The sequence below is a fragment of the Astyanax mexicanus genome, chromosome 1, assembly GCF_023375975.1.
Source record: "Astyanax mexicanus isolate ESR-SI-001 chromosome 1, AstMex3_surface, whole genome shotgun sequence".
In the NCBI taxonomy this organism is placed as follows: domain Eukaryota; kingdom Metazoa; phylum Chordata; class Actinopteri; order Characiformes; family Acestrorhamphidae; genus Astyanax; species Astyanax mexicanus.
The window spans coordinates 34740094-34766128 of NC_064408.1; the positions used below are offsets into that span (position 1 = coordinate 34740094).

The 26035-nt window shown below is 39.4% G+C and overlaps 2 protein-coding genes across 2 annotated transcripts in view; one reads left to right on the forward strand and one right to left on the reverse strand.

The window, feature by feature from the left end:
* Positions 1–1872, reverse strand: part of uprt (uracil phosphoribosyltransferase (FUR1) homolog (S. cerevisiae)) — a 9200-nt gene extending 7328 nt beyond the window's left edge. The window contains exon 1 of the mRNA XM_022680910.2: positions 1470–1872. Coding sequence (XP_022536631.2) covers positions 1470–1711 — 242 coding nt within the window. The 5' untranslated portion in view covers positions 1712–1872. The remainder of the gene's footprint in view (positions 1–1469) is intronic.
* A 2818-nt stretch (positions 1873–4690) lies between these two features.
* On the forward strand, positions 4691–24161 carry nexmifa (neurite extension and migration factor a). The gene is made up of 3 exons (XM_015607933.3): positions 4691–4941; positions 18625–18740; positions 19033–24161. The coding sequence occupies exons 2-3, from the start codon at positions 18671–18673 to the stop codon at positions 22674–22676; spliced, it is 3714 nt and encodes a 1237-aa protein (XP_015463419.3). The 5' UTR covers positions 4691–4941; positions 18625–18670; the 3' UTR covers positions 22677–24161.
* The last annotated feature ends 1874 nt before the right edge of the window (positions 24162–26035 follow it).

Genomic DNA, 26035 nt, shown 5'->3' on the forward strand with positions numbered 1-26035 from the left:
AATTATGAATAACAGAAAACATTAAAATGTCAAGTTTTCTGGTTTCCTTTTATTTTTCAGTTAACGTTTTTAAACATTCGGGTGAAGTTGCTTGCATTACAGTTTTTTTTTTTTTGCTTTGGGTATGTTTTATTTAATGTTTCCATAACATTGGTATTTGTCTGGCAGGGAATGTTATGTAAGAAACATTGTGATAATGTTGTGATGCAAACCAATCTTGTCATACCTTTTCAGAACATTCCTAGAACATTATTTATGTAAGGTTACAGGCTAACCTTTCTGGAACCTGTTCAAAAGATTGCTTAACGTTCCTAGAACGTTCTCTGTTAACTGCGATGTGAGTTTGGTAATATGACTTATCAGAATATTTGGAAATGTTATAATTAACGTTTCCATAATGTTTGTATTCGACTAGCCAGTAACGTTATGTAACAGACAGGTTGTTAAACGTTCTTAGAACGTTCTCTTTTAGCTGGAAAGAGGGTCTGGTAATATGCCTTATCAGAATGTCTAGGAATGTTAAATTTAAAGTTTTCATAAGGTTAGTATTCGACTAGCCAGGAACGTTACGTGTGAGACAGGTTGCTAAACGTTCTCTGTTAGCTGGAAGGTGGGCCTGGTAATATAACTTATTAGAATGTCTGGGAATGTTATATTTAACGTTTCTATAAGGTTAGTATTCGACTAGCCAGGAACGTTATGTGACTGATTAAACGTAGCTAAACGTTCTTAGAACGTTCTCTGTTAGCTGGAAGGTGGGCCTGGTAATATAACTTATTAGAATGTCTGGGAATGTTATATTTAACGTTTCTATAAGGTTAGTATTCGACTAGCCAGGAACGTTATGTGACTGATAGGTAGCTAAACGTTCTTAGAACGTTCTCTGTTTGCTGGGATGTGGGTCTGGTAATATGACATCAGAATGTCTGGGAATGTTAATAATGTGATGCAAAACCTTATGTCACACGTTTTTAAAACGTTCCTGTAAAATTGTTTCGGTAACATTACAGGCTCACCTTCCTGGTACCTCTCCAAAATGTTTCTAAATGTTCCTAGAACGTTCTATGTTGGTTGGGATATGAGTTTGGTAATATGACTTTTCAGAATGTCTGGAAATGTTATAATTCGACATAACGTTAGTATTCGACTACTCAGCAACGTTTTGTGACAGACAGACTGCTAAACGTCTTTACAACGTTCTTTGTTAGCTGGGAAGTGGGTCTGGTAATATGATATCTATATGTCTGTTTAGATCTGATGTTATTGGTTAATAGTAAACAGATTTAAACTCTGATATCTGAGAGTACTGTGAGGCTGGTACAGTTCTCTGTAGTGTTCGGTGTGTTGTGTACATTGTGTACAGTAGGTTATGATGCAGCTCTGTAACATAGCTACAGGCTAACTGAGCGGAAGCTACAGCTGCAGCAGACCGTCAGCTGCTGCTCTGGGGCCGGCCGGCTGTCACTCACTTGTCCCTGATGATGGTCTGGAGCTCTCGTATTTGGTCGTTTAAAGGCAGAAGTTTGAGCTGAGGACCGATCTGCCGCTGGACCTCGCTGGCGCGCTCGTGCTCGTGCTCGTGCTCGTGCTCTCCCCCGCTGGAGGAGAAGCGGACCTGCTTGGCCGCGTGCTCCTCCGGCTGCCTGCCGCCGTTTACGCGCTCGCTCTCGTTCTGACACGGCATCCCGTTCTCCACGCAGCTCGTTTCCATATGAGAGCGATAAGGCGCCGATTAACGAAGCCGAGCGTGAGGGAGAGAGCGACTATCCTAGAGGGGGGACAGGTCTCTGTTCGAGGGTCTCCGATGTTAGCTCTTCATTTCTCCAGCTCCTACAGCACGGACAGGATCTCTAATCCATGACGTAGCGTCCAGGAACAAAAACACACTAACGGGACGTGACGAAGTCCTCCCACATACCGCCACCTGATTGGACAAAAATATGTCAATCAGAGACTAAACAGTAAAGTGGGCGGGGCAGCAGCAGCTCTAACCTCTGTCATTGGTCTGAACCTCTGACCGTGGAATAGCATGGAAAAAGTGAAACAGCCGCAGGTGTATTTTCAGACCATTTCCATCAATTTTTTCTCCTCTAGTGTCCAATTCCAACAGTTAGTACACTGTGTACAAAGTTCGTTGTAGTAAATGCAGTTTTTACGCTGTAGGGGGTTTAAAATATTTGTACAATTATACTGTTGTTGCAGAAAAACACATCGAAAGTTAATTGAATGTTTTAATGATTTTGTCTGTATGGCCCACATCCAGTTTGTTAGCATCAAATGGCCAGTGTTATCAATTCAGTTGTTAGCCAGTCAGCTAACAATAGACGTGTTGGAATTTTGCCAAGGTTTTCATTACATTTATTTTCTGGCCTTGGCCGAGTCCTAATACGGTTTAAAATATTAGTTATCTTTAATTAATTTTATTGTCACCAGAGACTGCGCAGTCGGTACCATTGGCAGGGCAAGACCCACTCCTTCTCCCAGACCAAGCATGTCTCAGATCCCCTTCTTTGAGAGACATGTATTTTTATTGTGAAGCGAATAGCATCGCTAAAGGGACCAGAGCTTAGCTCTGTTTCCTCTGTTCGCTCCTGAGACAAATTAACCAGATGATTTTTCCTTATTTCGATCGATAAAACATAATGCAGATATTGACACAAATAATATAAACCTCACAAAAAATGCCAAGAATGCCTACAATGGATGTTTGTATCCAGGGTTGGACTGGTAATCTGGCGTATGGGGCAAATGCCCGGTGGGCTGACAGTCCTCAGGGGCCGATGCTGATTTTTTTTTCTTCCATTTTTTAGCTAAGAGTCCGGCCCACAAGTTAGAGGGGGCGACCCATTGGCCAATATTTAATATAGACAGTGGACTGAACCAATCAGAATATAAAAAGAAAGCGACCACACCCCTTTCTCTGCGTGGTTTAGCTCTGAGCACATGGGCGACTGGAAACAGTGCACTGGAGAGTGCATGCAGGGTCCGGCGCTCGTGCTTTCTCTCTCTCTTTTTTCAATTCAATTCAATTCAATTCAAGGTGCTTTATTGGCATGACAAATAGTGCTACATTTGTGTTGCTAAAGCCTGAGTTACACAGTTTTAACAATAAAGTAAAAGTGGAAGAATAGTGAACTGATTCAGAGATGAACAATTTCTAGAGTGTAAAACAGAACAGAACATTTTACATATTACATTTTTAAACCATACAAACATTTAAATAAAATAATAATAAATCAATAATAAAAAAAAACATAATATAATTAATAAGTGTAGGTAATTAGACTAATTAACCACAATTGTTTGTGTGTGTGTGTATATCTCACTCTCTCTCCCTTGCTCGCTTATTCGTGCGCTCTCTCTCTCTCTCTCGAGCCCCGTTCCAACATTCCACCTCAAAAAACAAAACATGATTATAATTAAGTTAATTTTTTATTATGAAGTTGATAATGGTGAGGCTATACAGAATGCCCCGTTTGTAGACTGATACAAATACATGTTATAGCTGTTTAAAGGAGGAAGCACCTTTAACCTGAAAAAATATAATTATATTTGTTATATCAAAGAAATTCCAAAAATAATAATAACAATAAACTTCTTATATTTAATATGCTGATGATACATTATGCTTCTCTGTAACCCCAACATACATACATTATAAGTTGGTTGTGCTCTGCTAATTATGAGGGGCTGGTCTAAACCAAAAATGCCAGGGCCGGATTTTTTGTCCCAGTCAAGCCCTGTTTGTATCTATATACCAAATGCACACTACTTGCAATGAATGTCACTCAGTGACAGATGCTGTATTTAATGTACATTAAAATATTGGAAATGTTTGAAATATTTTATCACTATCACTGAAATTTCTATCACACTGATGTAACTATTGTCTGGTCCTAGTTCCAGTTTAACCACGAAGTTTCTGTAAATGTTTAGTATGTTTTTAGCAGCATCTTCTAAAATCAGGAAAAAATAGGTTGTTTTTAAAGCCAAATGTAAAATAACAGTCACTACAATACGGTTGAATTGATCAACAAAACATATGTAAAACTATTATTTATTTCAGTCTTTTGTTAACAACCTTTTCCTGGATAATGCGTAGTATTTTAGTGCCTACTTTAAAAACGTAAACATTTTACAACCATGTTATTGAGGGGGGAGACCGCGCTCTCTGGTTGAACGCGTGCGCGCATGCGCGATGCGCTGCACCTGCTCAACAGTGGGGCGCGTCCACGGCGCCAGAGCGCGCGGCCGCGGCGTTCTGTGGGCGCGCGCTCTTTATGACGAGCCTCAAAAGGAGAGGAGAGGAGGGGGGGTCCTCACGAGCGCGCCGTTGGTTGTAAGGGACGGGGTGCAAAAACACACTGGGAGAAAAACACACACAACACCCCCTCCTCTCTCCTCCTCTCTCCCCTCCCCTCTCCTCCCCCATCCATCCCACCCCTGCCTTCTTTTCTCCCACCAGTTCCCCCAGTTTCCTATAGCCTCCCCCCCACACTTTTCTAGCGCGCACACACACACGGGCACGCGCATGGCAGCAGGTTTAGCTAGCAAACCGAGCAGCAGCCGCGATGGCGATATGAGTGAGGAACGAGATGGAGCGCTGAAGAGGAAGAGTGCGTGAGTGTGCGCACGCGCGTGTGTGTGTGGAGGGGTGGTGGTGGAGGAGGAGGAGGAGGAGGAGAAGGAGGGCTTGGGGTGGAGGGGGGGTTGCTCCGGAGGCGCGAGGAGCGCGTCCACCCTGCCGCCGAGGAGGCAGTAGTCCGGGCTCGCGCGAGAGAGCGCGAGAGAGAGGGAGAGATACAGAGAGAGAGAGAGAGAGAGAGAGAGGTGGGCAACATGCTAAGACCAAGAGCGCCGCACCGAGGAGGCAGGACCCCCGAAACACTCTGCTAATAGCTAAAACGATAAAAGGAAAACAAACGGCGAGAAGAACAGGAGGTGAGTGAGAGAATGAGTGAGTGTGTGTAGTGCTGGATGTGCGGGCGCGCGTGCGTGCGTGAATGTGTATGTGTGTGATGCGGCTAGCTGGGCTAGTACGTGTGACGCGCGTCAAAGAGCTGCATTGGGTTGAGAAATGGGGAGCTCGTGTCAGTTGTCATAATGTATCCATAATGGACAGGTGTGTGCGTGTGTATTTATTTATGTGTATGCGCGCGCATGTGTGTGAGAGAAAGCCATATAAAAAAAGAGCAGCACGAGTGATTATTAGCTAGCCTTTGGCGGTTATTGACGAAATACGCAAGCAAAGCCAAACACTGACGAGCCCAACATCAGGCTCAAAAGCACGCACACCACCCACCACTTACACCGACCCTGCGTACACGCACACGATTAACAGCAGAGCGTCTCGTGCTGCATTTTAATGTGTAAATGCTAGCTGGCCTCGACCCGCACTGCATCCGGCGATATGGGGAGTGTGTATATGTGTATGGGGGGGGGGGGGGGGGGGGGGTGATGTGTGTGTATATATGTGTATGTATATGTGTATGGTGTGTGTGTGAGGGTGAGGGTGCGTGGTGGGGCCTTCGTCAGTCAGAAAGAAAAAAAATCCTGAATCAAAACCTGTTACGTCTCTGCAAAGAAAGGGAAAAACCGAGCGTCTGCGTGTATTGGACGCAAAGGCCTGATGGCTGCTATTGGCTATTGGCTGTTTTTGTGGATTATTCTCAGTGAGGGAGCGTGTCTGACATGTTGCTGCTCAGCAAAATGCTGTGTGTCTCAGTGTGTGTATGTAAGGGGGGTGTACAGCTTAGACTACCGGTACAATGATGTGTCTTTGTTATTTTGAATTGATAATGATGATAATAGTACAGTAATAATGCAGGCTAATATCTGGCTTGGTTGTCAAACAGTTGCTTTGTTAGTTAGCTAACCTGGGCCTGCAGCAACAGAGTCCACTGGATAGTCCACAGAATGGTGCAGTATGTAAACAGTAAAACCAACCCTGGCCTTTTCCCTCTTTTCCGAAAGAATACTCTATGCTGTTATTAGACATTACCTTTCAACACAAAAAGAATGGTGTAGCTGTCCATTGAAAAGCATATACAGCTCTGGAAAAATATAAGTTTCTGAATCAGGTTATCTGATTTTGCTATTTATAAGTATATGTTTGAGTAAAATTAACAGTGTTGTTTTATTCTATAAACTATGGACAACATTTCTCCCAAATACCAAATAAAAATATTGTCATTTATTTGCAGAAAATGAGAAATGGGTGAACTAACAAAAATGTAATGTAATGTCAATGTAAAAGTTTATTTCAGGTATTTTTGGATAATTTCTATTGGTCCATTCATTGCAAAATGTTGATACAATGAAATGGTCAGTTTTTTTGTTAAAAATATGTAGTAAAATTGACAAAAAAAAATTCTTGTTTTTATTGGACAGCGATTATAAGAAGAAGAACGTCCATTCTCACTCTCCCTCATTTGGCTCTCTTTTGCAGTATGTAAATTGTCATCTATCCAACACAACATTAGTCTGAACATTTTACGCTCCTAAACTAAGACACATGCAAACAATCAATGTTCTATTTTAACTTTCAGTTTTATATTTGCCAGCATCCCAGGAGTTATCACAGAGAATACATTCAAGCTATCATTTAATCTAGCAAACAAAGTTCACAATGTTTAGCCCAACCACTTCTTTAGGTTGTGTTGTTTTTTTTTCTTTGCTTTAAGCTTTTATTTGGCTAAATTAAATATTAATAAGGTCTGTTTTCCCACCTGTCCCACCACTGAAAACCTCCCTAACTGCTGCTTTTTTCTCCTCAGCACATGATGAGTTGGACTGACATAAACCTCACTTAAATCCTGTTCTGGTTGTGCAAATTCATTTGCATTGTTGTTTATTGGCAGTACCACATGTGAAAAAAACTTGTGATACAGATGTCCGACTCAATGTGTATTTACTGTTTACACTGCCACAACTGACACACCTGTCACGTAATGAAAAAAAAACATAGGTTTGGGACTTTTTTACTTGTGAACTACCATACAGCAAGGGAGTCTTTTTGGGGGGGTTGCTAGGTGCATAGAGCAGTAGGTTATTGATGAAAGGCTTTCAGTTCAGTACCCTTGTTCACCAACCTGCCACTGGTGGGACCTTAAGCAAGGCTCCTAACCCTCTCTACTCCCCAGACGCCACAGCAATATCTGGCCACCACTCTGGGCCTGTGTGCTCTCTGTGCCGTTGTGTGTGTTTGCTCCCTGTTTATATGTGTGTTTTGCACAGATGGGTTAAAGGCAGAGGAAACATTTACAAATAGTGAACGTGGTTGTCTTTGTCACTACACTCTTCGTTCTGAAATAGTGAAACACACACAGTGTGGACCAGTACAGAACATCTTTAAAACAGCAGGAAAAAGCAACAACCCCAATAAGACTAAGGTTTCTTTTTATTTATTTAAAAGGACAGTTGGCTAGGTTAGTATATGTTCAACCTAATGTGGTACAGCCCCCAGAAACTTGTAGTGTATTGAGCCAAATAATGTAAACGATAGACACCCTATTGCATAAAGCATATTTATATGTAGACAACTGGCCACAGTTTATTACAAAACAAGAATAGATAAAAAAAAAACGGATCTTTAGGAGGCTTTTCTTCAATTTTAGCATTATCTTTAAACATATTGTATCAATTTCCCAGTAAGACTGTTTCTGGACTAAAATGTCCTTTCAATGGAAAATCCCCATTAGCGGTGTAGTCTTAACTTTACGATGATTGGTTTTAGAAGGACATGCGTCTGACGTTGGCGTGTTGACAATTTAGCGGGTGATTTATTCGGTGGAAAGCCTTTCCAGGAAAAGGATAAAATGAATGAACAAATTCATTTCGTCTCCGTAGTAGTGCTGCTATTGTGGTTTTTATACCAGTAGCAGCGTCATGATGTCCAGTCCCGCCCACTTTGTCAGCATCATGTCTTAGCTCCGCCTCTGAACGGAAGTAAACAATGTACAGGGCAGTTAGCGGACTTTAAATATCATGTGCCGCGTCGTCCGGCTTAAAAACTGTGTTTACACTACAAGCTTGCGAGACTGACAAGGCGTGGCGTGGACAAAGTGGGTGGGACTGGACACGCAGGACGTCCAACTCCGCCTTCCCGCAGGCTGCACTCACTGTAGTCAGATACCAGAGCTAAACTTACCAATGTAATATTGGTACCTTGCTTATGAGTCACAGGTTAAGGTTTTCAGTTGAAATTTCATTCATTTAATGTTCTTTATCTGACTTCATGCATAAACTGTAACATATGGACCATGGTGGTATACAAGGAATGCATGTACCATTGCATATAATTATGTAGTCAATCAATCAGCTAAAAACAAATGGCAACTACATCAAACTTAATTTTAGTTTTGTTTTGATTAAATAAATATCATGGCACATACATGCCTACAATTCAAGCAGTTTGTAATTATTAAAGGAGAAGCAGTCCTTCAGATTTGTTGTTAAATTAAAAGCATAATATTCCCATGGAGTGGAGAAGTAGCAATATATTAATTAATGGCGTCAGTGTGCTTCCATCTCTGCCAGATATATGAATTCTGAAAACAGGGTGTCCGGTAGGTCTCGCCGGGTTGTTTTTCTGGCCATGATAGCTTTTACTGTTTACCTGAACAACTGCAATGCTGCTAATGATGCTGTTACATGAGTTACTGCAAACATGGAGACATCATCTACTTATTCATGCATTGGTAAACCAAAGAAACACAGAATTAGAACTGAATGAGAACTGTAGAGAAAAAAGAGATATATTAATTAATTAGAGTTATAATAATTAGCACTGAAAAGACCATGCACCAAAACACACATTTTAAATTTAATTTTTGGGCTTCTCAGTACAATTACACTTTCTAAAATGTACGGACATTTAATAGGGCCGAGGAATGTTTTTCACATAAAATTATCCCTGGCTGTATATTACTAAAAAGGTATTTGACTTGCTGCAGTGGAGCTTTTTCCTTTTATGTGAAGCTCTGAAAAGAACCATATTATAGGCTGACATCTTAGCATACATCTTGCATTTGCAAGGGTTTCACTATTTCTATGAGTCAAAGAATCTCTTTTCAGTACTTCATAAAATCATTTTTTACTACAAAGATGAACTGTGTAACTACAAAGGATTTCCTCAATAGTTCTTCACTAAAGGCAGCAATTCCTTATAGAACTATGACAACTTGAAGGACCATTTGATTACTTAAATGGTTCTATGGCTGGTTCAAAAACAAGGAAATACACTAAATGTACACTAAATAACCTTTTTCCAGTTCTATACTGAACATTTTCTCCTCGGTGTGCAAGCTTACATCCATTAAAATGGTTCTACGTGCAGTAATTACTGGAGAAAGACTTTACACTCTTTTGTTTAGCTGAGCATTGATCCATTAGTCTGTGGGTCATTATCCTAAATGAGGGGCTTTTAATTTAGGGGCTTTTATACTGAGTATTTTTGTTGATGAAATAGAAATGTTAAATGAGAATCAGTGCTAATGTCTTTTAAAGTTATGTTCAAATCAAGACATTTAATGTGAAGTCTATGCAGAACCATTGCCTTTACAGAACCTTTGAAGAAAAGAGTGTAGTTACTCCAGACGGTTGGATCAATACATCCAATTCTGGCATGCCCTCATACAAATCAATCCCTATGTAAAAATATAAATATTATCTGTTTTCCTTAAACTGTATACACAACATGTACTATATAGTTTATGAAATTGAATGATTAGAAAAAAACATTGTTACATTAAATGATTGTTGCCAAGTAGCTATTTTCTTTTTTACCCTCTTATTTTATCGGTACTTGACACAGTGGTATGGAATTACTTAACTCCACTAATCAGTCAGTTTGTACAGCAATTTGTTCAAAAGGATTAAATCTTTTATTCTAGCCCTTCTCAGAGTTCATGTATTACCTCCCACTGAAGTCTACTCTGAACTAATATTTCAATTAGTTTATGTTCCAATTGAATTTCTTGTGGTTTCTGGCTGTCCAGACTGCCAATAATCTGGATACAATCTAGATAAGCTAGAAATTGGATTTGGGCTGTCAGTCTTTGGACTTCAGCATGATCTGTTCTGATTAACTGTCCTGTAATGTAGTTTGGTCACACACAGTCTGAGCTAAATCACTGATTGTAAAACTTTATTTTGGATGAACTGCTCAACACTGCAATAGCTACAGGACTGGGCAGTATAATATAAATATTGATATATTCAAAACTGTTTTATACAAGATAAAAAAACGATAATATCATAACATTGCACCCATACAGCATTACGCAGGTTATCATCTGCATGTGATTTATTAAAAAAATTATATGCATAGATTGCTTGTGTGAAAGTGGTACACCGACAAAGTACAGTCTTGTGCAAATATTACAATTAAAGTCACAACATGACGACTTCAGTTCACCATCTCAAACAACGTAGTCATGAATATAAAGTGCAGTTTGCTTAATCAGTAAAATACCTTTACTAATACCATTTTCTTATTATTAGTACAATAAGGTAATAAAACTGTAATATGTATCAGAAAAGAAATTATGTTATTATTTCTAAAAATAATAATACTAATAGTAACTAAGAACCAACTACTAAATTCTTTTTGGTAGAGCATGGCTGTCAGATAAAATCTGGACCCCTGTAAAATGTGGTTCTAACTATTATTATTATTATTATTATTATTATTATTATTATTATTATTATTACCTGTCCCAAGCATTTTTTCTCTCCATTTTTTGCTCAGCCAATTACCCAACCCACTTAGGACTCCCCCTATTACTCCCCCTATCACCTAGCACTTTAGACCGCTGGACCACCTGGCACCCCTTTACCTGCAATATTCTGTATTTTTGTCCCAAGCCTGCCAAACTAAGCACTTAAACATTAGTACTTTTCATGAATCACTGGCTGTGAATCATTACTCTGATTTAAATGAACAGTATTGAGTATTTGACCTAGTCAGTCCTCCGAATGCAAACTCTTAGACACAATGTTTTCACACCAACATTTATTAGAAATTTAAAAGTTTGGTAAGTTTGGTAAGCAGATTAAATAATATGCATAGGTGATGATGCATCTTCCAGTACTTTACAATGATTGGTTTGTGGAATGAAGTTCAGTGAGTTAACTTTTTAGTTGTTGCACTAAATCTGACTCCATGAGTGAGTCTGACTTCCATATAAGTGTATGCATGTTAAGCAGCAAAAAAGGCTTACCCTATAAGATCTGATAGGGTTTCAATTTTGCGCACATACTGCTGTTGTGTAATGCTTGTACTCAAAAGAGCTCAAATTGTGGTACAACACTAATTCTTTCCCTGTTGCTGAATGGTTGATGATAACCTGATTTAATTTTCTATATATGATCCGAAAGTCCAAACCATCTAAAATAATTTTTCATACTTCAGAAGAGCTGTACTATAAATGAACTGATCCATGGTTCAGTCCGTTTGCAGTTTGGTCAGATCAAATTTTAGCCTTTGGTTTGGATCGTGGTTCCTGGCACCTTTCTCCCCTGCTATTCTGAAAACTCCAAAAGTCTGGGCCAAATACACTCATAAATTTTACTCTCTTGCCACAAGATTCTTTCATAATCATAAAACAAAACAATATGCTGCAGTACCGCTTAATTAAATATGATTTACTATGTTGTTTCCTTTGTACTGTAACAATATAATTGCATGGGTTATTGCTGCGACCCAAGATTTGCCCCGTTTAAAGAGTGTTTTGTTTGAGATCTGATCAGTGATCAATATGTTCTTTTCTTCACCCCAATGGTAAGTTAATAGACCATGTAGTACCTTTCTGTCCATTAATTTATTGATTGATCGAACCATCCATCTTCACTAGTTTATTGCTCCTCTTCATTGCTGTCGTGAGAAAATATTAGGTCTCGAACGACATCATTGTTATTTTAAATTCTGGATTTTTCATATTAATTTAGGTATAATAATACACCTCAGCCCATTTTTCTGTTCAAAATGTCTTTATTTTAACTGAAAGATTGTCTGAGGGGTTTTGTTGTCTAGGCTGACTTTTACGGTGGCCGAGAAAGCCCAACACAGTGCAAATTGAAAAGCGCTGCAAAAGCACAAAACACATCCATCAAAATTACAACACAGGCGCAGCAAATAGAAAAACGCGCTGCAAATAGAAAAACGCGCTGCAAATAGAAAAACGCGCTGCAAATACAACCACAACACAACGGAAGTGAGTCACAACACAACGGAATTTTCCCGGGGGACCTTAAAAGATGCTGTACCAGCTAAGCTGAGTCTTCAGTAACGTCTCGGACTTCACTATGTGTACAAAAGACAATAAGTGGCAAACAAGGCGTTTTGTGAAGCAGAACTTTTAATAATAAGCACACAACCGTGGTAATCACAGGTAATAAACATAACTTACTTTTCAGAAGCTTGTTTGCCACTTATTGTCCTTTGTATACAGCTGGTACAGCATCTTTTAAGGCCCCCCGGGAAAATTCCGTTGTGTTGTGACTCACACATACAAAGTTCAATTCCATTCCAACAGCTGTTTCTGGCTTTTTTGTCTGTGAATATATAACATTCCTTACAAAAGCAGTAAAATGCATGTAATTTAGCACAATTGACACTAGTTTCATAACGTAACTGTAAAAATCCTTGTATAAATATATATGAATAGAGTAGAGCCACCATTGAAGCACTTAATGTGTCCTGTGGTTTCTGGTATCAAGATGTTATCAACAGAGCCTTTAATTCCTGTAAGATGTGAGGTTGTCCTTCCTTTAAGCACTTTTAGTAGGTATTTACAACTGCAGGACTATAAACATCCCACAAAACCTGCCTGATGTTTTGGAGATGTTCTGACCCAGTCTTCTAACCAAACACAGTTTAGTGGATGCTTTGAAAGATTCAGCCTTTGTTTAATAGAGTAATTAAACTGAATACTGAATTATAGTGGCTGTAGACAGCAGGGTGGCTGTAGCAGAGACTTGGACATGTCAAAGGTATTTCCTCAGACTTGTGTATGCAATGTATTCCTAAACAAGAGTGTACATCCCATCGTAACACAGACCAAAAACACAAGTCATTGAAATGCATGCTTTTACCCATGTGAAAATACATCCCACTTATACATGGAAGAGGCAAAAGACCTCATAGATCCCCATTTACTCACAGGAAGACATGTGATAAGCCATAATAATAAAAGGCAAATTCAGCATGAAAAGTTTTATTAATGTTCCCATTTTATATAAAAGCATAAAAGCAATATCTACTATGCACTGTGCATTTTATTATGAATGTACCATAAGAAATGCTTGTTACTCTTGTTGGCTCTGTCTGTTTAATTATAAAAGTAAGAAATTGCTCATGGAGACAAATCATCAGTCACCACATCATCATGCACACCAATCAGCCATAATATTTAAACCACCATCAGGTAACATAAATAACAATATTGTGGCTAGACGACTGGGTCAGACACTCTAATGACAGGCAGGCCTTGTGGGTGTTCTTGATAAGCAGTGGTCTGTACTACTACCAAAATGGTCCAAGGATGGACAACCAATAAACTGGCAGCAGCATTAGATTGGCACAACGGGGTAGCCTCTGGCTTTTTGAAGAGCTGTCCTACTGTGGCACACTCTCTCACTCACTTATTATTATTTTTTCTAGTCTTTCTCCTGATGTAGGCTGTCTTTCTGTCTTTAAAATTATGGGATAATTAATGACATAAAATAGCCCAAGAAAACCTGTATATGGCTCTATAGAACACAAAAAAAAGGTTTCCACTCTTGTTACTGTTGAGGGCTGTGTACAGCAGAACACTCACAAATGTAAGGCCAATTGTAAAACTTGAGTATCGTGAACAGTATTATACCCTGAAATATAATGCCATATTACCTATCCCAAATTATTAGATCAGGGCACCACTTTTGTGCTGTTTTTAGTAACAACAAAAACACAGTGTTCTCATTTCCCATTATATATCTACTACAGACAGATTATATCTGTCCAGTATCATTCATTTAACTTGAATATTTTAACTGCATAATTAGTATCATGACATTCTGGATCATTGACTTCTGTTACAAAAATGTTGATAAAATGCTTGTTTTTGTGAATATCTCAGTTAGTGGGCGTGCCCTATAACATATGCAATAATAAAATTGAATTTTAATTTTGTTGCAGTAGTGTATTCTTGAAATAATTTTCTTCATTCAGTGTTTAGTCATAACGCCAAATGTTATTGTCGCAAAAATACCATGAAATATTGTGATATTATTTAAGGGCCAAATTGCCCACCCCTATTCTTAAAGATCAATGGCTGCAGGTATTTGGACTGCCGGATGGATGGATGGATGGATGGATGAATGGATTGATGGATGGATGCATTGATGGATGGATGGATGAATGGATGGATGGATGGAAGGATAAATGAATGAATGGAAAGGTACTACATGGTCCACTGAACTGACTGCTGGACTGAAAAGACTGGAATATTGATCTGTGATCAGATCACAAACTGGCAATATGCTGGTGCCTCTCTCCCTCTCCTTGACACATTCTTGCTTTGTGCTGTGGTGCATGCTGTCTCACAGCAGCGTTTATCTTAATTTAAAAAAATATATTGTAGGGGGCAGATGATGGTGAATGCACAGACATTTACACAAGGTAGAGAACATCTCTCTCACTCACTCACTTTCCACCTCCCTCACTCTCTCTCACTCTCTCTCTCTCTCTCTCTCTCTCTCTCTATCCTGTAATCCCTCTGTCTGGCTCTCTTGGGTAGGTGTTAAAGCTGGATAAATATTAATTTCGTTTTTTTAATATCAGCCCTTTGCAGATGGTGCCACTGCTCCTTTTCTTTCTCCTTCCTCTGTTTACTCTGATCTGAGATCAGTTCAGCTGTAGCTTATAGTCAGACTGTGCTGGGATTCAGACAGGGGGAGGAAGCTGGTCCCAGTTCAGTGTTGAAGGCTACATTTTCTTTCCAGAGTGTCTATCACTTACTCCAGCCCTGATCGGGTTCATTGTCAGGCTGATATTAACATTTTATTACCAAACATTAGATTAGCTTGTTGCTTATTTAAATGACTCAGTCTTGTGTGATACTCTCTGATGAATCAGGAACAGCGGAGCCAGTACAGGTTAGTCTGTGAGAGAGATTGTGTGTGTGTGAGTGTGTGTATAAAGAGATACACAGTGTGGAAATGGCTTTCACAGGATTAACCTCTGCCGCGCCTCGTTTTGAAAGTGCATTTGTTGCAATGAAGCAAATGTGGAATCCAGATGTGGTCTGCACAGTTTATACATTTAGGGGACACCTTTTGTGTGAAATACATGCATGTGTACGCAACTTTTATATGTAAATGACATTTAGAATCTTTAATGAATTGTGTTGTGCATTGTAAACAAACAGTTTTAAAAAGAGAAGGAAATAGGAACAAACTAAATCAAGCAAACCAAATCCCTCATGAACGATTTCATAGAGAAGCAAGGGTTATGTGTGTGTTTGTGTGTGTGTGTGTGTGAAAGTGAGAGAGTGAGAAAGAAAGAGAGGGATGGATTTAATGCAGTCATGGATTTAGGGATTTAAAAAATCCCATTCCTTTGTATAGAGCTGTCAGTATGGCTGGGACTCAAGACCCTTCATAATCTGAGATAATCCAGCGATAGTGTGTACATGTAGGGTTGGATTATGCTAATATCTAAATGAGATAAATATGCTAACAGTAAACTGCACTTTTCTGGACCTAGAACAATTCTTTGTGATTGACAGATACATATATCTTAAACAACTTGAATTTTAAACCCCTTAAATTGTATTATTTAGATCATGATAATGACTGACCAAAATAATGTACATTTTGAGAATAATATAATGTTATAGGGCTGGAGCAAAGATAAAAATGTAGAATTACATTTATTGAACAATGAAAAAAAATGCTCACTGTGGAAGTTTATGATAAGCACACCAATGAAAGTGCAACAAATGTGCAGATATGGTCCTCTGCAGATATGGAAGTTGTTTGCTCCTGGTGCCGCCTGTGGGGTTGCGTGATTTTGTTGTGTGACTCCTTTGACTTTGCTTTACTTTCGTTTTCATCAGTGTAATTAAAGCACACTGTTATAGGACTGTAGTGAGGTTACTGTAATGAGATCAGCTTTGTGGGGTGAGTGTGTTTACTGACAGCATGTTGATAAATGCTTATATTGTGCTGGCCTGCATGACAGAAATTCTTCGGCTCCTTGTTTGGGGGAGCTTCTGTAGGGTAAAATGTCATGCAGCCTATCCAAAAAAATGCCCATTCTACACTCAGAAATGTGATAAATCGAATTACGCAATCAAATCACAGTTCGGACTGAGTTCTTGTGTGTGAAAGCAAACCAGCAATACTAGGCCCCTCCCCAAAACAAGCCCAGTATTGTTCTGGGTGCGAATTCGTATTCAGGACAGGTGTGAATATGCCCTTAGGAGAAGGCCTGTATTTATACTGACAAAGATTAATATTGTATTTTATCTGTCTGTTTAAATGCTGAGGTACAAAATATTTCTTATCATTCACAGACACAGTAGAACCTTCATGCTGTGTGTCTTTGATATCTGCGTTTACACAACTGTAATACACATGAGCACACACAAATATGAGTAAGAGCTTTATTTCCCATTGTGAAAATATTTTTTTTCCTTTTCCTCTGCAGCATCATAGAGTAAGGCATGCAGAGGACAGAGTGATGTAATGTGGCACAACTCACAGTAACACTGGGGGGAGGGGTGGGGAGTGTTGATGCACTGTAGTAATATATATAGGATGAAAGTGTAGTAAGTAGGGCAGGATGTCTTCCAAAATGTTTTAACACTACTGACACCACTTCCAGTAGTGCTGGGTATGATTGATTAATATCACAGTATTTAAAGTGTAAGTCATACTACCAGATAACACTTAAGTTTTGATTGCACTCCCTTAAAATGGTTAAACCAAGGCTGAGGAAACTTGGGTGCTTGGGTATTTCTAATTTATTTATCTAATCTTGGATACCATCCTTTCCTATATTTTTATTTATTTTTATTTTACTTGGAAAATCTCCATGAAAAATGCTGTGTAGTTCAAGACTTTGCCTAATTCGTTAATGAAAAACTACCTTTTTGTTGTTTAAAGTACAGTTATGTGAAAAATTATATTATTATATATATTACAGGATTTTACACAAAAATGCGTCGAGTCATGCAGTGTTACACAGTTGTCCTCGTGTTGGTCTCGTGTAGCTCTGCCAGTGCAGTAACAGTGTTCTGGCCTGGGGTGCCAATGACAGAGATGCCATTCTCCCGATTATGAGTGAATGTACAATTAAAATGATCATAAATTTGTTCTTTAAATATAAAATATGCTAAATAATGTTGTTTAATAGCTACTTAACTATTTTGCTGATAGTAACATGGCAGTTTATTTTCTCAGCCAGTAAAAAGTTTGGGAAAAAAATACTTATGAACTGATGCTGGTAAAACTGTCTGATTATATATTAAGTCATTTTTTATGTGTGTTTATGTGTGTTTCCCCTGAAGCTGGCAATACGTTCTGCAGTAAAAGTCTTCTACTCTTATAGGGATGCTTTTTATTTCACTGAAAAATTTACTTTAAAAAAGTTTTGCAACTTTCTGCATTTGTTTTTTGTTTTAAAGTAAATTTAATTTCAGATACATTTAAGTAACTTCAACTCAGTTTCAAGACTTAAATGTTACATAGAGTAAATAAGTGAACTGAACTCAATCCTTTCTTTTAGTAAAATTTACTTAATTTCTGCATGCAATATTACCTAATTACAATTAATTATTTTATATTACAATGTTACTTGAATAATTTATGATACATAATATATTATAACAAATTAAAATATTTACATAATCTCAAAGATTTATTTTGTAATGTCTCTGTCTCAACACATTGGTGGCATGTAATACATTCTATTTAGTATACTAAAAAGAATGTATTACATGCCACCCATGTGTTTAGACAGTGTAATATGTGTGTTTTAACTAAAAATATTTTAATTTCAGGAGTTGTAATTAGGTAATATTGTGTGCAAAAATTAAGTAAAGGTTACTAAAAGAAAGGATTGATTTAACAAATATAAATTAAGTAAAGTTTACTAAAAGAAAGGATTGATTGAAGTTCAGTTCACTTATTTACTCTATGTAACATTTAAGTCTTGAAACCGAGTTGAAGTTACTTAAATTTATCTGAAATTAAATTTATCTAAAAAAAAAAGCAAATGCAGAAAGTTGCGAAAGTTTTTTATAGTAAATTTTACTAATCATTTTCTTCAGTGTAGATGTTGGATCCTTACTGCAATAATGGGATTTCATTCAACCACTAGAGCATTTGTGAGGTTAAGTACTACTGTTTAGTTTTTATCTATCACTCCAGAGAACATAGATACACTATACCACATCCCAGTAGCAGAGATCTTTATAGCCCTCTAGCCAACGTCTGCACTGAGCACAGTGAACTTAGCCTCACGGGCAGCTGCTTCAGAGCATACTTTACTATGAGTCTGTTCTTTTCTGTGGAGAATAGACAAGTTGTAAGTGCACAATTGTTTCTGATCTATATTTGTGTGTTGTATCTTTGTAGGTTGGGCAGTGATGATGTTTGTGAGAAGAAGACTTTCTCCAGATTGATGGATGTTCTACAGGAGTCTCGTTTTGCAGGCCCAGAGCACTGCCCTGATCCTCCAAACACTGAAAATGGTACGATTGCAAAAATGATTATTTTTCTCCTATCTTTATCAGTCCATCTTAAATATAGTCACCTTTTTTGTTTTACAATATTAAAATGTAATCAGTTTCACATAGGCGAAGTAGAAAATATTGTACTAACATTGATTTTTTCATCGTTTTTTCCAGTAAGAGCACTTTATTGTTCTGCTGTTTGTCACATCTCTGACATGTGTTCATTACAACCGAAGTGATAATTTGAATTGAGACCTATAGCTCAAAAGAAAAAACATAAAATATCGTTTTTCTCTTTGCTCTTTTTTAGGCTCGCATGATCAGCTCTCTGGCGATTCACATACTCTGAGGATCCATGACTCCACTGAGCCTTCTCTTTTAGCTCCACCCATTATAGGTTCCTCAAGTGGGACAGCTGAGGTCACACTCAGTGTGACGGACCTGCACGATGAATCTGTCTCAAATGCTGCTTCTCTGTCCTCTCTCTCCTCGTTCTCTTCTCTCTCCTCCCTCTCATCCCTCTCCTCTGTCTCTTGCTCCAAACCAGTAACTCCCTGGTCTGTGCCTCAGAGCTGTGATAGGACAACCCTTTCCAGCATGGATTCTGGGGGAGGAGACTGCCTGAGCTGTCTTATTCCCAAGAATCAATCATGTGAATCTGTGCTTGGATTGACCTCTGAGTTCCAGCCATGCCCTGCCTCCAACATCAGCATGCAGTGCCTTGGCTCTGCCCCTAATGCAGGGCGCTTTGGTGACCAAGTGCTGTCTGACCAGTTGCTTAGCGGCCCCACCCATGCAGCTGGAGTCAACGAAAACGCTGAGGAAGGGAAGTCAATGAGAGAGAGCGAATCAGACGATGATCCTGCTTCTAGGAGTATATATGAGAGCCTGGGGGAGGAGGCACAGGACTGGAGCTGTCTGGAGTCCCTGATCAGTGAGAGCCGAATGGAACTGCTGGACCTGTGTTCTCGCAGCGAACTAGCAGTCAATCTGTTCTGCGAGGAAGATGTGGAAAACTACATGTTCCAAGAAGAGGAGTCAACACTGGGTACTGACGTCTGTTCGCTCAAAATTCGCTACGAGTCTTACCCAGATGGAGCGCAGGAACGAACTGAAACTCCTTTGCAAGATGAATCCCAGCTAGGTTTTTTTCCTGCTCTACCTTGTAGCAGAACAGAGGACTTGAAAGACAAACCAGACCTGCCAATTGAGGAGAAGACAGATGCCCCAACAACCCCCAACAGCAACTTTCTCTTTGACCTCAGTAATTCACCAGAAGACTCTGGTGAGTTTAGTGATGACAGCTATTGCACTGGCTCTTCTCCTGACGCCTGGCAGGCCCAACGACCCCATGGGCAACTGTCCAGGGAGAACTCAAGCTCCTCCAGCCAGCTTAGTTATCGCCTTCGTGCCAAGAGGAAGGTAGCTTTTCGAGAAGATTATTTGTATGATGTCGACTCCATAGAAAGCGAGAAGAATGCAGAAAAACGCAAAAAGACGTCCATCGGACCAAAAAAGGAACGAGATGATGACTGGTGCCCAAAGAAACGGCGCCGGTCCTATCGGAAGGAGCCACCTGTCATCATTAAATATATCATCATTAATCGCTTTAAAGGTGAGAAGCACATGCAGGTGAAGTTAAGCAAAGTAGACCCCTCCGTCTTGATGGTCCATCTGAGTCCAGATACTCTACTGCATTATGAAAGACTGGCACCTCTGAAGGGCTACTGGCAGAGGAAAGAAAAGGAACAACAGGAGCAGAACAAATTAGCAGCTGCAGACAAAACCAAACGCCTCAATGGCTGCAAGCGGCCACCGAGCACCAACCCCAAGCGTAAACAAAGGAGAGCAAGTAGACTCAGGATTCAACAGATCCATGCAGTAGAGACTTCAACCCTCAGTCAAACTGCAGCTGCCTCCTCTAACAATCAACAAGAAATGACTAAATCCTTAAAAAGCACAGAAGAATCACAAGAGGGCACTACACATGATGCCTTGGACAGGGTGGAGACAAGTAAGATAATATACCCAGCCAGGGCTAAGAGCAGAACTGAAGAGAGAGAGGAGAGGAGAAAAGGGGGTAAAATAGGAAAGATAAAAAAGTTCAAAAGTGAAGCCAGACTAAGGTCTAAAAAGCTAAAAGAAGCACAGAATGAGGAAAACTCCACTGCCTCTGAGCTTACAGAGTTAAGTTCTTGTTTACCTGAAAACCTTAGTAACTCTTTGGAAAGTAATTTTACCACAAACCAGACCTCGGTTGAAAAATGCACTTTGAGTCCCACTGCCCCTGGGACTAATGGGAATGTGGGACTTCTACCTGGTGGATACCTTCAGACTCTTCTGGAAACTTCTGATACATCCAGCAGTGCCAATGTCACGTATTTCCCCACAGACCAGCAGCAGTCAGGGTTGCTACCTATGGCAGCCCCCCTGCAATCAGCTCAGACCTGTGTGCTCTCCCCTCCCTCAGAGTCTGAGCTGCCCCATTCACCACAGCCTCTCGGTCACATTCCACACCACACACAGTATCCTGACACCAACCACACAGAACAAAATTACCCAGTCACATGGCCTTCCCAACCTACTGTTGAGCAGCTGTCATTTTCTCCTGACATTCCAACTCAGTCCCCAGTCATGCCACCAGGCTTTCCCAGGCCAATGCCAGTATTAGCAGGGGAGAATGCAACAGTGACAGGGTATGGTCAGGTGCCACTTGGTGCCTGCAGGATGCCTTTTGAAGAACCACTTTTGCCAGAGCCCCACTCGGATGCTGATTATGGGCTCAGCCCTGCAGGGTCACGGGGTGAAAATGGCATGGGGCGACTTGTCAGCTTTAACTCCTTAGGGTCGCTTTCTGCAGCTTCTAGCAACTACAGTTCACTTAGCCTGAGAGATGGAGAGAGGGAAAGAGAGGATGAGATGAGTGAGATCAATGAGGGCTTCTTGTCACACTGCAGCCCCAGGCTAGTTCTGCAGCAGAGTCTTGAGGAAGTCACTCCACTTCGAGAGTCCACTGACTTGCTTGATATCTCAAACTTTACCCCTGACAAGTTTCGCCATTCCTCTCTGTCTGAGATGTCCCCACCTGACACTCCAAGCCCCAGTCCACAGCTGCTAGGTAACTGTGGAAAAGGGGGAGGTTTTTCAGAGACAGGAGGGGCTAATGTGCGGTTCAACTGCAGTACTGTTCCCCAACTTGAGCAAGATGCATTTGGGAACACGCACCTCTTACAGACCTTCAGTGTAGATGATGAGGAAGAAGGGCTTCAGGGTAATAAGGGTTCAAAAAAGAAGGGTGGAAAGAATGGACAAAGCACCAAAAAGAGCAAAACCCCCAAGGCAGCTAAAGGAGAGAAAGTAAAGGGTTCACGTTCTGCTAAGAAGATCAAGGCACTGCTGGAAGGGAAAGCAGCCAAAGGTGGGGAGAGATTAGACAGTGGTGCTCCCTCTCCAACTCCCTCTCTGAGCTTAATGGGAGCTCAGGGGGAGTGGCCAAACGTTGGAGGACTATCAGACGATGACCAGGGTGAGTTCCAGGAGCCTTCAAACATCTTGTCTAACATAGTCTCCGGTATGGCGGAGGTACAGCGTTTCATGCGGGCCTCAGTGGAACCACTTTGGGGACCTTGTTTGTCACCAGGCCAGCATGCTCTCCAAAGTCAGACACTCAAGATTCTGGGAAGCAGCGTTGACCTTAAGAAACGGGGTGGCTCTTCAGGCCTGGCAAAGGGTCGGAAGGGGGCAGGTCGCGGTGGTAAATCTTCACCAAAACTGCTCCCGTCCGGCTTCTTCCCACCTCTTGGTATGGACTGCCTCCCGCTTCCACATCGACCCGCTCACAAGAAGATGTATCGTCACAAAAACACCACAAAGTTCGCCCGTGATGAACTATTGGCGGGTAAAAGGGACATTAAAGGAGTAGCGCTGACTGCTTTGGTAGAAAAACAGAGGTAATATTTTCTCTCTGCAAAGTACCTCTTCTCAGTTTCCTACCCCTGTTTCCTGTCAAATCTTTCTGAGCCTCCACCACACACCTTTCAGAGCTGCATGGCACTGACTTTACCCACAATCCTTTGCCTGCCCCTTATAGGAAGGTGCGTACACCCTGCATGACAGCCCTGCTAAGCTACCTACTGACTAACTGGAGTCTCTCTGTCACGGCTGCATCTTATCTGCCATTGCTGCTTAGTTGCAATTTTTAATTGATTATTTTTTTGTGATCAGTTTCTTTTAAGAAGAGACAATGCCTTGAAAGCCTTCTTAAAACTTACTTTGGTGTTAAGGTATTAAATTTGTTTTTTTTCCTCTGTTCTCCGTTGCAGCTCTAGCAGTCTTTGTGTTCAATCTGTGTCCCAACGTCATCGTTTAAAACAAGCCCAGCACCCTGCTCTGTCTCTCAGCAAACAGTTGCCTTCGGTTGTTTTTCAGGGTTTGAAGGTTGTTTTTAGTTTCCTGTGCTAAGTGAGGAGTGTTACCCTTGTTACTGTGCCAACTTTTCAGAACAATGTCTTTGGGTACTCCAAGAGTAGCGCACGTTTTGGGAAGAGCATCATACTTTTTTTTTTTAAATAAAAGACGCTGATGTGTCTGAAGTATTAATGTACTAACTGTCTTTAATATATTGTTTATTTAAGTTATTTGAGTAAGGGGTTTCACTTCTCTGTGCCATATAGGCTGACTGAGTCCCCCTCTGCCAGTATCTAAATGCTGTTGTACAGGAACATATGCACTATTTACAAAATAAGATTATATCAAACATGTTTAAATTAATGTGCCAAAATATGAACAATTAAGTGTACAGACATTTTTATCTACATAAATATTTGTTGTTTTTTAAATGTGGTGATGGTTGTGGGAATGTATGTTTGTGGGGATGGGCTTGGACAAATAATTTTGGATTTACTGTTGTCACATATGCAGACATCGATCGTGGAGTCTTCTGTACAATCTGGAAAAAGACATTGTTATTCATCATTTCATGATTTTTTACAGAAAAAAGAGAATCAGAGCTGAAATAAAGTTTGGGGGATTCTTGCATGCAATTATGGAAATGGTCATGCAGGCCTAGGATTTGATAGTTGTGAGACAAATGTTATGCTATTGTAAGAGGTGAGTGGTCCCATTGTTACAAATTGACATATCTGTGTGACCATGATTGTTGCATAAATGGTATGTTGGGTGAAGGAAAGGCAGAAAACAATTTTTTAACATAATCAGTATATTAAAAGTAAAAGATCATTTTGGTTTATGGTAAAACATTTATTTGCTTTTATACATCCCATGATTTATTGTAATATTTTCATAAATCTCTTTTCTGGAAGCTAATAAATGATCAACAGAACTGTTCTATTGAAAATGGGGAAATTTTACATTTCAGTTCAGCAGGACCAAATATCTCTGTTAATTTTTTTTCACTATATTGCTAATGATGTGCATGCATAAACATGATGTTCAGATTTAGTTGTGAATGCAGATGTCCTTATTTTTGCTTTTTTCTGACTTTCTGATTGCATTTTTTGCTCAGCATCATGGCTATGTGTTTTTCTTGCTATGTTTGAATGTTGTTTAATGTTTACAAAATATATATATATATATATAAATATATATGCTCCCCTCATGCCAAGTCATGGCAGAATTATTTCTCAAATGCTCTGTATCTCCTTGCTTTATCGCAGGAGCAGGTTTACATCGCATTTGTGTTGACAAGGGACTAAAATACCCTCTTAAAGAAATACTGTACTAAAATCAGCATTTGCATCCGTTACACTGCACAGAGTGAGAGACACTAAACAGCTCTGTCAGAAGCATCTTTATGCCCATTTTATGAATGTATTATGCCTTCATGTTTGAGGTATTCGTTTCATCATTTTTTTATTACATTATGCCTTTTTCTCATCACAAAAAGAGATCTGTTTGTATCATCTGGACTCTTTGCCAGATGGGATTATTAATGAACTCTTGACGTAGGGTAAAAAATGACAACCTGTATATTTTTCATTGTGCCAATTTGTAACATATTTTCTAAGTGTATATTTTTCTTAGAAAGTGCTGTGAGGTCGTTTTTGATGTGGCTTTTCTTTTGCCTTTGAGGCGGTGAAAAGGTTGATAATTATCATGTTTTTTTCTGGGTTTGAAACCAAAATTGTGAAAGACAAAAAACTATGATAGGAGAAAAGCTGTGGCTCTTTGTTGAGTTTTGTTACTGGACCAATCTTATTGTGAGAGTGTTGTGCTCTAGTAAAACAACTGATTAAAAAAACATGAAAACATACAGCTATTCAATGACACTAATTTGTGATTTAATTGCTGTTTTATAGACTTTCATGTAAATTATTCTAGTATTTTGTTTTTTGTTGTATCTGTTATAAAGGTTTAAATATTTGTGAACAAGCCTGTATGGTGAAAAATGTAATATTGGTAACTTGCTGAGTTTTGTAATCATGTTTATGGAATAAATATAAATTAAAAAAGAGATTTTGATCAAATGTTCCACCAAGGCCTCTTTTTTCATTGATCAAGCAAGTTTTTTTTCAACTGTTGATTTTTACAGGAAAGTGTTGGGGAACTTTATACCCCTCTAATAAACTCTTGGCTTCAAGCATCATCTTAGACTTAGCATAGTGGCTGACACATGCTGTCATTTTTAGTCAACAATTACATTTTTTTCTATTTTTGAACACCTATTTTCTATTTAATGAACTGTTTTTAACAATTTGTTACGTACATATTGAACCTATTTTTGAAGCAAATATATTAAGTTGTTAGTCTTTTATCACATTGTAATCTAAAAAGGCTGCGTCAGTTTGTAACCATGGTTTAGCAGATTAATTGCTTTTGGGGTTAGTGAAAAAGTTAATTTAAAGTTGCTAAATTTACTCTAGAAAGGACATCTGAATAGTTTGTCGGATGCTGTTTTAAAGCATATGTCCAGCAGGAGGCAGTGTGGGAAGTGTTGGCATCTACGTTTACTTGCACTCAAAAATCTGTTCTTTGTTGATTAGTATGTTCAGTGTTTAGCTTGATTCTCAGTCCTGCGATTACATTTCTGTAAAGCTGCTTTGTGACATCAGTTGTAAAAAACGCCTTATAAATAGATTTGTATTTGATTTTATTTTGATTATTCAAGTGTAAACAGCATAGTTTTATTGTTTGATAAAAAATAAGGTGTAAATGTCTTGCCACGCGAGTCAAAGTCAGCCACTACAGACCTACAAACTTCATATGGCCAAACAGCTGCAATCAAACTTTACATCAACAAGCTCCAAGCAAAGTGGTAGATGCAGATGTTTAAAATAACGCAGCCACTGGACTTA

What these genes read in the sequence shown, in the direction of transcription:
- nexmifa (XM_015607933.3), top strand. Translation starts at nt 18,671, where the DNA reads ATGGATGTTCTACAGGAGTCTCGTTTTGCAGGCCCAGAGCACTGCCCT. An exon ending in TCCTCCAAACACTGAAAATG is followed by an intron (nt 18,741 to 19,032) that starts GTACGATTGCAA and finishes GCTCTTTTTTAG; the next exon opens with GCTCGCATGATCAGCTCTCT.